At 46.2% G+C, this 14,842-nt stretch overlaps 1 protein-coding gene across 1 annotated transcript in view; it reads right to left on the bottom strand.

The window, feature by feature from the left end:
- Positions 1-861: 861 nt before the first annotated feature.
- LOC114103338 (O-acyltransferase like protein) overlaps positions 862-14,842 on the bottom strand; it is a 52,293-nt gene continuing 38,312 nt past the window's right edge. The window contains exons 10-16 of the mRNA XM_027948992.2: positions 13,278-13,443; positions 11,781-11,860; positions 9,614-9,727; positions 7,521-7,653; positions 4,535-4,721; positions 1,309-1,451; positions 862-987 (exon numbers count right to left, since the gene is read on the bottom strand). Coding sequence (XP_027804793.2) covers positions 862-987; positions 1,309-1,451; positions 4,535-4,721; positions 7,521-7,653; positions 9,614-9,727; positions 11,781-11,860; positions 13,278-13,443 — 949 coding nt within the window. The remainder of the gene's footprint in view (positions 988-1,308; positions 1,452-4,534; positions 4,722-7,520; positions 7,654-9,613; positions 9,728-11,780; positions 11,861-13,277; positions 13,444-14,842) is intronic.

The following is a 14,842-nucleotide window of genomic DNA, read 5'->3' on the forward strand; positions in this document are numbered from 1 at the left end:
GCCACCCAGAGGTCCCAGAGTAAAGACCACAAAGATGTCATAACAACACACAAATGATCATGGTGTGGAAAGCTACATGTGATTTTACTGAGAAGAGCACGCATCAGAGCCCAAGTGAACCTCATAAGCCAAATTACAATAAATTCACTACATTGGATCATTTTCTATTGTAAAAAAGAAAATTGAAGCACGATCACATTTTAGAGCCATTTGAGCAAATAACAATCACGAATCAAGCAGCCCCAAGGCACAAGTGGTCCAGGAGCTCCCGAGGAGGGAGTGCGAGGGGGACAGGCGCAGGAGGGAAGCAAACACAACATGTGATTGGTGACAGTTACAGAGCTGCCTTATTTAGTCTCTGGCATTGGAAAGTCCCTGGTTATATAAGTTCATTGGCTGCTCCGGGTTGATTAAGTTCTGTTTTTCTTTATTATAAATATTTACAAGAAATAGCTCAAGTTAAGTTTTGCTTACATCTGCCAATCCAGCAAGGTTCAAGGTCACTTAGGAAGGTTAACTGGCTTTGTCTACTCTGGACCCTCCAAGCCTGGCTCTATTTTAATCTTACACTATGATCATTGATACAAGAAAAATCAAATGCAAGCCAAGACCCAAAAAAAGAAATCCAGATTTTTGTTAAAATGATTCAGTCGAGAGCGATTATTGTGCTCCTACAAAAATTATCATAGAACACTCTTTTATTTTAAACACAGAGAACTTGTATGTATTAAATGTTCACGAAACAAGATTCACAGCTCTTCTCAGGAACACAAGCATCCTTTGCTTAATGAGGACACCAGGGCCTCTGCTTGTCACCACCAACAAAGGGCCATCCACTCTTCTGGGTTTTAGTTAGAGTGTTCATGGCTCTGCAGGCACCCGGCCACACAGGGTCCACTTCAGTTCCTGCCACGGCCTCTCAATGAACAGCGTCAGGGCCAGCCCAGAGACGAAGGTCAGCACACAGTGTCCAGTGAAAAGATAGAACTGCAAGGGAAAGGGGTACAGCGGATGCACTTTTACTCTCCAATTCCCTCGTGTTTGGATCTTAGAATGTGTCATCCTGGTTATATGAAATGGCTCTGTAGAACAGACAGTCCCAGACATTAAAAACTAAAATAAAGATGTCACCCTGTATAAAGCCCTTCCTCTTTCTCCCCCAAGTAAAACAGAACAATCAATCTCTTTGGAAAACCAAACAGGCTTCTCACAAAGCTGACACTTTGCTGTGTCACTGCAGAGAAAAAAAAAAAAAAAACACTGTGGTTCTGTGACAGAACTGGGGACTGGGGGCTGGGGCTAACTCACCATGTTGGAATCAGTGTAGTGGATAAGAGTCTCCTGAAGTGCATTGTGCAGGATGATCAGAACCGGGTGCACCAGGTAGCAAGCGTAACTGATGCCGGCCAGGAAAATCCAGATGTCACAAGAAAGCACCCTTTTCACCAGACCTGGAGGGGACACACACTGCCTCATGAAGCCACAAGCCCCTCTCTGAGTTCTTTGGGGGCACTTATTCAGCCTACGGAGTCTCTAGGCTCCCCACTACCCCCACCCCATTGGGTTTTTTCCTTCCCTGTTGCTATATCCCCAGCATCTAGAACATCACTTGGCATAAAAACAAGTATACAAAAGTACTTTTTGTAATTAAGTGAATAAAAAAGCAAGATGGATTCAGAGATAAAAGATGGATTTGCTCTGAGCAGAATCCAAATTAAGGTGATCCAAGATATCACCAGGCAACAAAACAAAAAACAGTTGGAGGAAAATTAAGTCATCAAAGAGCCTAATCTCAGAGAGGTACGCCAAGCTCACAAGAAGGCCCCGCGAAGCCAAGAATCCCACACACAGTGGTGAGCCACAACGGACACCAGCAAATTGTCATCACTTTGTTAATGGAGCTAATGCAGATTTTATTGGTTTTGTAGTTTTATGGTCATTTTATAAATTTGGGGGGGCTTCATAAATGTATGTGCTATAAGAACTTGTATCCAGATTTATGTTTGTTTGTATTTAAGTAAAGTTAGGAGAAAAATAATTGAGGCCAACATGAAAGATCCAAAGAATTTTTAGCCCTTTAGAATGAGTCCAAACATAAGTTCAGGGGCCACAGCTAAAAGTGACAGGATTTCAGCCAAAGGAGTAACATGGTCAGGAGATGAATGGTTGTCTAAGGGGACAACTTAGAGGCTAACGGGATCTGCATGGTCTATGTTGGTACAACTAAAAATGATTGGAACGATCATTTGAACCTATAGATCCTCCTTCATCCTGAGAGTCTCAATTAGACACTTCTTGAAATGTCACCTTTTTCTAAAGGTCATCAGGAATATACATTTTCTCAAAACTTATCTGAACACTTAGATCTCCTGCATTCACTTACTGATCAATATTTTTTTTTCCTGGTAGTAGGGATTGAACTCAGGGGCACTCAACCACTGAGCCACATCCCCAGCCCTATTTTGTATTTTATTAAGAGACAGGGTCTCACTGAATTGGTTAACACCTTGCTATTCCTGAGGCTGGTTTTGAACTTGTAATCCTCCTGCCTCAGCCTCCCGAGCCACAGGCAAGTGCCACCGCGCCTGGCCTGACAAATTTTGATATCTTGTAAACAGTGTTGGAGACATGAACCCAGGATAACAGTCACACCTGTACCTGTGGATTGACTCGTGACAGCCCCCTTTGATACATCACTCGGGAATAAACAAAAGGGCTCATTTGGCACCTGGAGGAAGAGAGATGTCACCTTACTCACACTAATGACTGAGAAAAGTCACTAACGCCACTGTAATGATATAGCTGCAGATTTGTTCAGTCTTCTAACAAGCAAAGTCATTCTTCTCTCATGGTCATTTGCATCAGCTAGTCATTCTTGATAGCAGCAGGACACAGCAGACAGGAATCCCGTGACATTTGCCACAGTACTGTGAACTGCCAGGGCTGGGCCAGGGGCAGTAGCTGCTCACATTCTGAGGTTCTGGGAACTACTCGGGGGCATTGTCCCAGAATGGGGAAGGACCTACGGCTGTGGTCAGGGGGTCTGAAGTTCACCATAAATGAAGACACAATAGTCAGCAAGAACACAGCCCTCTTCCTCTTCAATATCACCTTCATATTTAAGCGAAAGCTTCTAAAATTGGGACATTGGCCTGGGGAAATGGCTCAGTGTTAGACATTTACCTATCAAGCATGAGGCCTTGGGTTCAAGCCCGAGTGCTGTAAAGTGTGTGTGTGTGTGTATGTGTGTGTGTGTGCCTTATAGCCAGGCATGACAGTGCACACCTGTAATCCAACACACAGGAGGCTGAGGCAGGAGGATTGCAAGTTCAAGGTCAGCCTCAGCAACTTAATGAGATCCTGACTCGATAGAGAATTAAAAGGGCTGAGGATGTGGCTCAGTGTGGAGTACTTGCCTTGCATGTGCAAGACCCTCATTTCAATCCTCAGTACTAAATGGAATATAACAGAACAAATGATCACTAGATTAAAATTCTCAAAAATTCAAGAATTATTCTAATCAACATCCAAAAGGGGGAATGTTGCTCAGAAACGAAGAGCATCAGCCTTTGACGTTATACTGCCTTGGGTGCTCCTTCTAGCTCGGCCACTTCCCAGCTGTGTGGCTTTCACTTCATGCATTGTGTTCTCCTAGAGAAACAGAGCTCATTATAGGTGTGCCTCTTAGGGGCATGACCAGCGTTACCTGGGGCACCAGAGGTGACATTTCCACAGGACCTGGTGCACATCCTGGGCTCCATCAGCCATGTTAGAATCACACCATGTTTCCGACCCCTTTGCTGAGGCTGATAGGTTTGGGTTCCCAGGTGGGGTCTAACCTCATCCCAGAGATGTTCCCAGAGGGTGAAGCTGTCGTGCCTCTGCTGGCCCTGGATCTTCATCCTCAGGGATTCTGGAAAGTTCAGGGCTGCAACTTTTTGTGGACACTGCCTACCAGCCTAAGTCCTGCCATCTGCTGACCCCATGCCCTCTCTTCCTTCCTATCTCATGCCAAATAGAGAAGAAAGGGAGGAAAACGTTAGAGATCTCTAACCTGGAGATTCTTTTCTTTCCATTTTCACCTTTATCTGCTTGACTCCAGCACCTCAAAAGCTGATTTGACAGCAGCAGTTTCCTGGTTATGGAAGGGGGTCTTGGAAACTTTGACTTTACCTCCTCAGAGGAAGAGACAAAGGCTCAGGGTGGGTTGACCAGAAGTCTTATCCCCTGGCACTAAGTTACTGTTTTCTCAGTGCATTTCTCTACCTGAATTATTTCCAACTTCTAAACTAGCTTTACTGTCTCCAGTAACAACTTTGTCCTCAGAATTAACATTTGTACACAGACCAACATAAAATCTAAAACAGTATGTGGGGTGTTTTCTCCAAGGATACACACAAATGGATGTTTCTGAGTCAGTAGGAGCCATTCATCAACCACTCCAGTACAGAGAAGCCCCTCTGGGTACACACACTGTGGTTTAGATTTGCCACCCTATGTGAGCGCCAGAGCAGAGCCCAGGGCCACCTCCTACCTCCATAGCCTTCCTGGCATGCAAAGATGACCCAGCCCACGGCGGCGGCCCACAGGGTCCGGTGGAGGGCCTGGTAGACTGCGGCGGCCACCCAAGTCTCAGCGGAGAGATCGTCCAGCACGTATGCCAGAGTGACAACCGTGAACAGGGTCAGCAGGGAGCAAGTCCACCCCAACAGGGCCTGCACCTACAGGGAAAGGAGAAGTGGCTCACAGCCCATTGAAACCACTGTGCATTCATGTCTGCTTGCACAGACTCACTTTTGTTTGGGGGGGGGTGTTATTTCTGTCGCTTCAGAAACCTCAACTGTGTAAATTTGACTCAGGTAGAGGACTCAGCCTACCAGTTGCCACAGGTGAGCAATGGGTGGGCAGAGAGGTGTGTCTGACTGTAAAGGGGTGGGATGAGAAGGTGACGCCGTGTGGTGATGAAGAGTTGTGCCTTGACTGCGGTGGTGGTTACTCAGATCACCACAGGGGACAACACGGCCCAGAACTACATGTTCATAAATGAATATAGGTGAAATGGGTGGGTCTATGGATTGTGCCTATGTCAATTCCTGGGTGTGGAAATACACCCTGAGCTGTCACTTGGTACCTGGCTGAAGGCTGCACAGGACCTTTCTGTATCCTGTGAATCTACAACCATCTCAAAATGAAGGTTAAAAGAGAAAAAGTCAATTAGGTCATGTTCTAACCTGCTCCTACCACTCCTGACCTCCCATTCTGCCTCTTAACCAGAGGTGGCTCTTTGCTGAATCCTGCCCCACCTAAGTGGGAGAGCCCACAGGCCACCTTGCCTGCCTGGACTGTGCCCTAGACACCAGGACACAAAATGTTGGAAGGGAGAGTGGGGAAGTTCTCAGCTCCGACAGCTCCCTGACTTAAATGCTACTGCTTAGTCTGAGGTCATGTCTTACGGCACCTTTCTTGACCTTTTTATTTCCAAATCATCTTCCACGGCTCTGTCTTGCTTCCCCATGTTCTAGTTCTCCAGCTTCTGTGATGATATCTACAGAATGGAGCCAACTTCAGATCAGTCCACCATCTAGTCTCTTAGACCTTCTCGGGTCTCCGGCTCTTGCCCTAGTTTCCAGCTACAGGGAAGGAGAGGCAAACCCTCAGGGGCTCTGAGCTCTGTCAGCCTAGGATCCCCTTCAGCCCACTGCTAAGTCCTTGGCCTTGACCGCCCTGCAGCCTTATAAAGTGCATCCCAGCTGCATGCTCTCTCCCTGTCCTTTCTTCTACCAGTAGTGCATCCTGCCTGAACTCATCCCAAGACATGGTGCATGCCCAGCTCCTTCCAGCTTGCACTCGGTCCTTATTTTAAACCTTCTTAAGCTTGAGTTTGTTCCACCTAACGTGTCCCTGTTGTTCTCCCGCTGTGTCCTAGTTCCACACTCCCTGTTCCTGACATTGGCCCTTGAAGTGGTTCCCCAATGCTCTGTCTTCATCTTAACCTTTCCCCTTTGCTCACACTCATCTTCACACCCCACGTAACCTGGACTATGTTGAAACAAGCCTTCAATGGTGCTCTGTTATAATCTACAACTGAATACTCTATTTCTATGGAATATCATATACCCAACCTATTAAAAAGTCACACGGCCCCTTTACTTCTGGTTAAATCCTATCTTTTGTTCCTGCCATGATCAACACAAGAAGATTTTTACAAAGACCAATGTAAAAATGTCTGTGAGGTACACACACAACCGAGGCAAACAAAAGGAGGGTCTTACAGAAGCATTTGGGCAGGAGTTGTATCGTGCTAGTGCAATGGAATTCCTTGCTTCCACTGGAAAGCAAGTTCTCTTTCATTCCTTCATTTATTGAATGGCTTCAGTGAGTTAAGATCTCAGAACCAGGCGCCACAGATTCAGAGGTGAGTAAGAGATGCTGTGCCCTCAAGGAGGAGAAAGATATTGGCCAAATTATATTATTATGTGGTGAGCATGTAGGAAGATGTTACAACGAATCCCACCATTATGTATAATTATATGCACCAATAAAAATATTGTTAAAAAATAAATTAGAAAGATAAGAAGAGACAGAACCAGGCAATGTGCAGGGAGGGATCCAACCAGCCTGGAGGGATAAGTGAAGGCGACCTATCTGAAAACCTTAAATGAGCCTTTGAGGAGAGACAGGAGTTAAATCAGGTGAAAGGGAGGGGCAGTGGGGGACGTTGGAGGGTGGAAAAGCACGTTCCCAGCAGAGAAGGAAGCATGAGCATCTACACAGATCAAGAAAGAGCAGATCTGGGATCAGCACACCCAGAGGCAAGAAAACTAGTGAAGAAATCTAGGGAAGAGATAACAGCTTCAACAAAGTTGGCTTCAGAGGTCCTGAAAGCACAGCAAGAGAAACAATCTGCAGGCTGAGGTGGTTGGCTGGAGCTGGAGGAGTGGTCTGTGACCAGGAGACGTGTCCCTGCAAGCCCAGGTTTCCAGCTTGAGCAGTGAGCTTGAGTGGTGAGCCAGAAGCACTGCCCACAAGAGAGCCAGGGACGGGAAGATGGGCTCAGGGCCCACATGGAAGGCAAAGGAACAGACTCCCCATGTTTAGACACCTCCCATCTTGATTCCCAGATAGAACCATCAAACCTGACCAGGAATCCTGTCTATAGAAACTGCAGGGATTTAAAAACCCAACCCACTCTGTCCCCTCCCATGAGGGCCTTGCCATGATAATCTCATGGGCATGCATTCCCAGATCATTGTCTGAACCAAAGTTCTAATGGAGGAGACTCCACTGAGCTCTAAATTGGAAGCTTGGTAACAGAAACTCCTTGAAGAGAATTGGGATCTGGCAAGAAAATCAACTCCTTCCTATCTTTTAGCACAAAGATACATCCACAACACACAGCAGCACAGTAACTTACCCTATAGTCTGATTCCTCCTGCCCATGGCTAGGATGAGTGTGAACAGATGGCTGCACCAAGCCAACCAACCCAGTGCCCTTACAGGGAGGCATGGGAAAACCATACCTTGGTCTTGAGAATATTTGACTGATGGTTTTGGTGCATGAAAATGCTCAGAAAGAGGCCCACAAGGAATGGTCCATATCGGCAGTAGGGCTTGGTGTAGTATTCCAAGAAATACATTACAGTCTCATTTTCACTGAAAAAATACAAGAAAATAAAATAAAAGGTTATGTTTCTTCTAGATATAGAAATGGGAATCTCTGAGATGTCCATTGGGGTAACCAGCAAAACCAAAGGTAAATTTGGGCACATTTGTTCATTTATCTACCAATAGTGACCTGCCTTGGGCTGCAGTTGGCTTGTCCAAATTCCATGCCCAATCCCTAGGATACAGGATGACATTGTTCACTTTAAATAATTGTTTCTGGTGGCTGATACTCCAGGATAGCTCTGAGAACATGATGCCCAGAAGAGACTAATATGAGGGAAAAGCGTTCTGAGAGGTCCAAGCTGGGCTCCTGAGAAGATACCAAAGAGTATTCTTGGATGCTGTGATTTCCAAGGTATGGTCCCCTGACATTAACAGCAGCAGCATGTTTAGAACTTATTAGGAAGTCAAATTCCTGCCTTCCCCTCGCCTGACCTACTGAATAGGAGGAAACTGGTAGAGGAGCCAGCCATCTTGTGATAAGAAGCCTTCCAGGGGATCCTGATACCCGTCAAGCTCGAGTAGCACCACCTATGGAGTATCTGTCACAGGAAATGTCCAGGTTACACTCAGGCGCATTAAATAAGAAACTGTGGGCATGATACCCAGAGAGGAAGATGGTCAAAGCTCATCTGGGCTTGCAAAGCGCAGCCTCAATTGGGAACTGTGCTTTAAATGTATCACTGTTCCCCCACTGAAGCTAAACATGCTCTCAGCTCTGACTCCCCTCACGGCCCATGCAGGGACAACCAGGCAGGGAAGTTTCCTGAGGATCAGTGAGTGGTTCTTCTAACATAGCTGCACACTAAAATGCCTGGGGAATGCTTATGAAAGTCAGTTGTCTGGGCTCCATCTCCAGAGATTCCCAAACAATTGGTCCAAGGTAGGGCTAGAAGCACCAGTAGGATCTAAACTTCCCAGGGGGACTCTAAAGCGCATCCCGCAGAGGGAACCACAGGGGTAGGCATGAGTAAGCCTCCTTTCTCCATCACCTGGACACACCCACAGAGGCAGATGACATTTATGGGAAGGGCATGTGCTCTCCTGGCCAAGAAGCTTGCTGTGTAGTTTCATCCATTCATTTAGCAACACGTCCTGCCCACTCACAAATACGTAGGGAGCACTTATGTACCAGGCCTGTCCGCACCATTTTATATGGGGAGGTCCATGAAGGGGAGGCTGGGAATGTGACATTTCACAGACATCTGAAAGAGGTGAAGGAGAAAGCCCTATAGAGATCTTAGATCCTATGGAAGAGCATTCTAGACAGGGGGAAGGATAAGTGTGACGGCCCTATGCCAGGAGTGTGCTATGTGGTGGACGTGAGGTCACTGTGGGTCTGGAGGCAGCAGGCAGGAGGGGGACAGATGAAGCCAGTCACTGGAGGAATCAGCCCAGATGGCTGACCTGTCTGATGCTCTGTGTCACTCTGCTGAATTGAGAATAGATGAGCTGGTGATTCCACAGCGTGGTTATAAGGAAGAATCATACACGTTGCTCATCGGAGAGGAAAAATAGCATCGTGGGTAAGGTCCTAGGTTCAATCACATCCAGGCCATCTAGTAGTAGCCTTGTCACCTCGAAAAGTTAGCCCCTAATTCCTAAATTCCGGTCCTTCCATCCAACAATAGAGATTCGGAGCAGCCATTCACACACTAGAGGAGAAGCACCTTTTTGCCACGCGGGGGCGCTCCTTTCCTCTGAGAAGCATTTCCATGGGCGGCGGCGTGAGTTCAAGAGCACCCCTCGAGGCAAGTTGAAAGGTTCAGAAGTTTGGAAGCAAAAATGCAACCGGCTTTCTCAAGCAGATGGAAAATTTCCCACCCAGCTTTCCCACGAGCCGAGCCGGTGGACACAGAGCAAGCAGCCTGGCATTCAGCCGTCCTCCCTGGGAGGTCTGGCATGGGAGGGCAGGAGAGGGACAGAGGGACAGGCTGGGAACCATTACCTGGCTGCCGATGGAGACGACACGGGAAGTCTGTAAGCCAGTGTGAGCAGAGCAGTGGCAGTGAAAGATGCCAGGAACAGCAGGGCCCCGAGGAGGACAAGCACATGTTTGCTTCTGCAAAGAGAGGACATGGGGAGGAGGGCCCTGCAGGTCCTTGCACCACCACGTTTATAAAGCCTGACAACCAAGGAGCTCCAGCTGGCCTCACTTTGCCAGGGGGTGGGGGTGGGGAGACCCGATGGACCAGGCGAGCTGGGCTGAGGTGGGAGGACCTTTACTAGCTGTGTGACCCTGGACAGGGCCTTGAACTCGAGTTTCCTTGTCTAGAAGCTTATGATGCCGCTCAAAATGAGGCCTTGCCAGGGAAAGTCCTTTGTCATCTACACAATACTATACGGATGTAAATGGTTGATTAAAGAGAGAAATGAATTGCTCAAGGCAGGTAAGGTGGACACCGACACTCACTCCAAGGACATGGGAGGGGGACAGAGTAGGAAGGGGATCCTGGTGTCCCCCTGCCAATCTGGAAGCAGGCCAGAGATAAATGGGTGTGCACAGTTCTTGTGGAAGTAGGATTGGGGATGGGGAAGAAGAACAAGAAAGCGGGAAAAGCCAGTACAAGGTTATGTGCTATCAAGGTCACCAGTGCTCAGTTCTTCCAGAATGTTCTTCAGAGCCTCATGAAATGTATCTCAGAACTGTCCTGGGGATGCAAGAGGGAAGCATTTTCCCAGTGTATTTCATTTCCCATGGGTCAAGGGTGGCCCCACACAAATTAGTGCTTGTGCACTTTGGAATTTTGCATGTGTAAGACTAGAGGGTCCCTGGAGTCCCAGCTATAATACTGAGAAGCTCTGGTAAGAAACAAGAGCTTTGTAAACCCAGGCTCTGAGCAAGGTGGAGTCTGTACTGGCTCATAGTAGTAAGTAAGGGTTGGGACTAAGAGGCTCTGCAGTTTTGTAGAAATGTCAAACACAGGTGTCTCGATTTTTAAAAAGTAATTCATCGTTATGATTCAAGAGCCCCAAAGACATTCATACCCTTTGGCCCAGTAATTCCTCCCAAGGATATGCTTTCTAAAGAAATATTGGAGTTGGAGGTAAATGATTGCCATGAATATATTCATCAGGCCATTATTTATAAAAAGCATAAAATTGGAAAGAATCCAAGTATTTAACAATGGGAGAAGGTATAAGTAAATCACAGTTCATCCAGGAAATGGAATGTTATGCAGGCTTTATGATTATGTTTTCTAAAAGTAAAATAGTACAGGGAAATGTGTAGGTCACAAGCTATTAAATAAAAGATAGAAACATATTTATACAGAACATTTTCATGTATATAATGCTGGGCAGAAAAAAATATCAGTAGCATAATCATCAAAATATTAACAGTGATTTTGCCTCACCTTCAGTGACGAGAGACTGGGTGATTGTATCTCCCTCTTTTAATCCTAATATTTTCCAATATTTCTTAAATTGAACAAGTACTTGGACAAAAAAAAGAATAATAAATCTCTTAAAATATGGCATGAGTGGTCCACAAACTATAAATCTCCGCATGAATTATTGAGGCCATAAAGTATTTCTAAAACTAACAAAAATTAAGATGATAAATACCCAATGTGGGGAAGCAGGTACCCTGATACATTGTTGAGTGTGCTGTAAATTTCTTTTCTTTCCAGAGAGCAATCTACACTAGGAAACGAGCAGCACAGAATTGCTCCTACCCTTTGACCTAGTAATTCCACTTGGAAATCTGCCCCCATGGAAATAACCAGGAGAAGAAGTAGTGTGTTCAAAGACATTCATTGATGTGCCATTTATAATCATGAAAAACTGGGCTCAATCTAGATGCCCAGCCACAAAAATGACATATAAATCCTAAAAGTGACAGGTATGCAGGTTATGTCAATAAGTGGAAGTGTTTATAAGAAGAGTTGACGTGGAAAAACCTGAACAGTAGATATTACCTACATGCTAATTATAACTCTGCAAAAACGTACTGACCTGGGCCATAAAAAGAGAATGTGGAAGAAGGTAAACACAGAGGACATGGGACCTGCATTTCTGAAAACTCATTTTCTCAATTTAAAAAAATCTGCTCTACACACAGCTAGAGCACTTTCTTTAGAGTCTCAAGGGGCAGTTATCCCAGTTAGACTCACTTTCTGTAGACAAGGACAATCAGCGGTGTGGTGAGGTGGAACTGGAAGTCGTTGGCAAGGTACCAGGTCCAGCCATTACACTGCAAAGAGAAGCCAAAGTGACCTCTTGCCTTCAGGTCTTTCCTCTTGCTCCACATCTCCCACCTGCCTGGACTTGGAGGAAGAGCTCAGTAGGTGGTTGGGATGAGGAGCTGGCTGGGGAAGAGAAGGAAATTTGAGCAAGTGCTATTTCACATCCCTTGGTCCATGGATTCTTGGAACAAGTCTGGATAGTAGATTTTACCACATGGAGATTCGGACAGTTTTCTCTTTTGTTTTTAGAAAACCAGTAACCGTCTCTTTGAACAGTTGTGGGAACTGGACTCCATCATGTTACAGGCATGTGCAAGGTAATTATCAAAACAGTGCAGTTGGAACTCAGCAGTTGGTGTTATTTTCTTTCCCTTGCCTGGTCTTCGCCCCCAACTTTAGGTGGCAAAACTGTGCTCATTTGGAACCACGGCGTGGCTCCAGATGCACTTGGGTGGAAGCCCCTGTGTTCCCAAACAGGGTCCACGTGGGATCGTCTAGGCAAAACCACATGGTTGGAACTGTCCATGGATATTGAGAAATAAGGTAGTTACCTCCACTTTTCCTTCAATGTGAGGGGACGGTTTTCCTGTGCCTTGGACCCCAGGGTCCCAGGGCACTCAGACTTCTGCCAAGGAAGGGGCATCTTTGTCCACAGTTGAAGACAATGTTTCATGGTGGGGAAAAGCATAAGTAGCAGTCTTGAGGGCCCTGGCACCCTAGCTTCTGGGTATCTAAGGTGGACTTCACCTCAAAGAGGTAACTGGCTTCTGTCCTTGTCCCTGATTCCCCAAAATGGGAACACAGTCTGCTGGGAAGACAGACTGTCTCCCAGGACCCCTGTCACCAATGGACTGCTCGTCAAAGCTGCTGGCCATTTCATTAGTAAGTGGTTATGTACCATAATTAGGGACCTGCCACACTTAGGAAATTCTCTTTTGGTTCCGCTTTCAAGACATTTGAGGAATTGGTGACATGATCTAATTACAGTTATTTCAGTTTTTTTCATTCCACATTTATTATGAGGACTCTGGGGCTTTGGGGTAGCCACAACATGAACGGATCTTGTAGTTCTGAACAAGCTCTGTCAGGTCTGGCTAGAAATTGAGTAGAATTTCCTATGGTGAGGGTGTGGTGGGAGGTTCCACCCCAGGATAGGCTCTTGGTGCGTATGGTGAAGATGGTGTCCTTTCCTTTGGGGTGAAGGACATGCACTGGTACGGGACCATGATGGGGTTGGGGCTGTCACCTTGGGACATGGACCTTGGAGGTTGTTACCCCTCACTAACACTACTATGCCCTCCTCTGCTTCCCACAGCAGCTGCCCCCTGTGTAGACCGACACAGCTCCACCCCAGGTTGGCCCTATCCCGTGACTGAGGCACCGGTGACCCACCTGCCCTTACAAAGCCAACAACTCGAGACTCACCGCATTCTGGACGGACACAAAGTTATTTAGCAACAGCAGATTGGTCCACCAAGCTTGCCGGCAGTTATCCCAGTGGAATTTGGGTACTTCCCAGACAGGTCCCCAGGGAACGACAGGGAACAATCCAACCAACAAGCACACTGAGTACAGGTGAAGAGGCTGCAGTCTGGCAGGAAAGAGCAGGAGAGAGGAGGTGACTCTCCAGAGGTCCGCTCAGCCCCATGGTGGGCGCCTGGGGGACGGAGGGTAGGTGCTCTACAACAGACTGTGTCGGAGGCCAGCCTCCTGCCAGCACACTCCAGCATTCAGGCATCCAGGGGTCCAGGATCACTGCTAAGCTGCTCCCATGTGCTGTGTCAGTGCTACCTCCTGACACAAAATCACCGTCATTTACTGCCTCTGTGATAGAAGCTTTTTAGATATTTCTAACCCTCAGACTATCCAGTCAGGTAGCCCTTTCCTCCCTTTTACTGATGAGGAGATTAGGGTGACTTGCCCTAATCACACAGCAGTGCTGAGATCTGACACGGGTTCGTGTTCTTTCCACAGCACCTCGAGCAATAACAATCTCCTTCCTCGCTCCCTCTTTCCCTCTCCTCTTCTGGGGCTTCATCTCTTCCTTCCTTCATACCCCTCCTGCTCCCATGCAGGACCCAAAGTAGTCACAAAGGTGAAGCATAAGACTCCAGGTGTCCAGATCAGTGTGGCTCAGTGGAAATGGAACGTGAACCCCATCTATCACCCCCCATTTGGCATTTTCTAGTAGCTGCACTTTACAGAGTAAAAAAAAAAAAAAAGGTACAATTAATTTTAAGATCACTTATTTAGCCCAAAATATTATCATTTCAAACATGTAACCAACCTAAAAATGTATTACAAGCTACTTTATATTCTTTTTTTCTTTTACTAAATCTTCAGAACCCAGCACATACTTTGCACCTGAGGGACATCTCAGTTGGCCACGGGTGTCTGGCAGAGTTGGGAGTGAGGTGTGACAGGGCATCACATACAGTTCTGGAAGGGATTCTGGGTGCACTAAGGTCAGATCACTCTTTTTAAAAAGTATATTCTGGGCTGAGAGTAGATCAGTAGTAGGATGAATATTTAGCAAGGCCCTGGGTTCAATCCCTAGCACCTCAAAAAACTAAAAATGAAAGAATATATATGCAAATGCTAACTCAGAATAAAGCGGGGGGGGGCACTGGGGAAGAATAGCGTTACCTTAGATTAGGTAGAGGGAAGTTATGGGAGTGGAAGGGGATGTGGGGATAGGAAAGGTAGTAGAAGGAATAGAAGGAAACAGGCATTATTACTGTATGAATATATGTGACTGCATGACCAGTATGATTATGCAACATGTACACTCAGGAAAATGAAATTATATCCCACCTATTTATGATGTATCAAAGTGCATAAATGCATTCTACTGTCATGTATTAATTAAAACAAATAAAATTTTAATTAAAAAATTAATTTAAAAAAATAATACATCTTGATATTCACTGTAGTTTTTCTCAAGTAGAGCAAGTAGACCCCATAGAACCTCTTTTATGGTTTAGATATGA

The sequence above is a fragment of the Marmota flaviventris genome, chromosome 16 (genome assembly GCF_047511675.1).
Source record: "Marmota flaviventris isolate mMarFla1 chromosome 16, mMarFla1.hap1, whole genome shotgun sequence".
Taxonomy (NCBI): domain Eukaryota; kingdom Metazoa; phylum Chordata; class Mammalia; order Rodentia; family Sciuridae; genus Marmota; species Marmota flaviventris.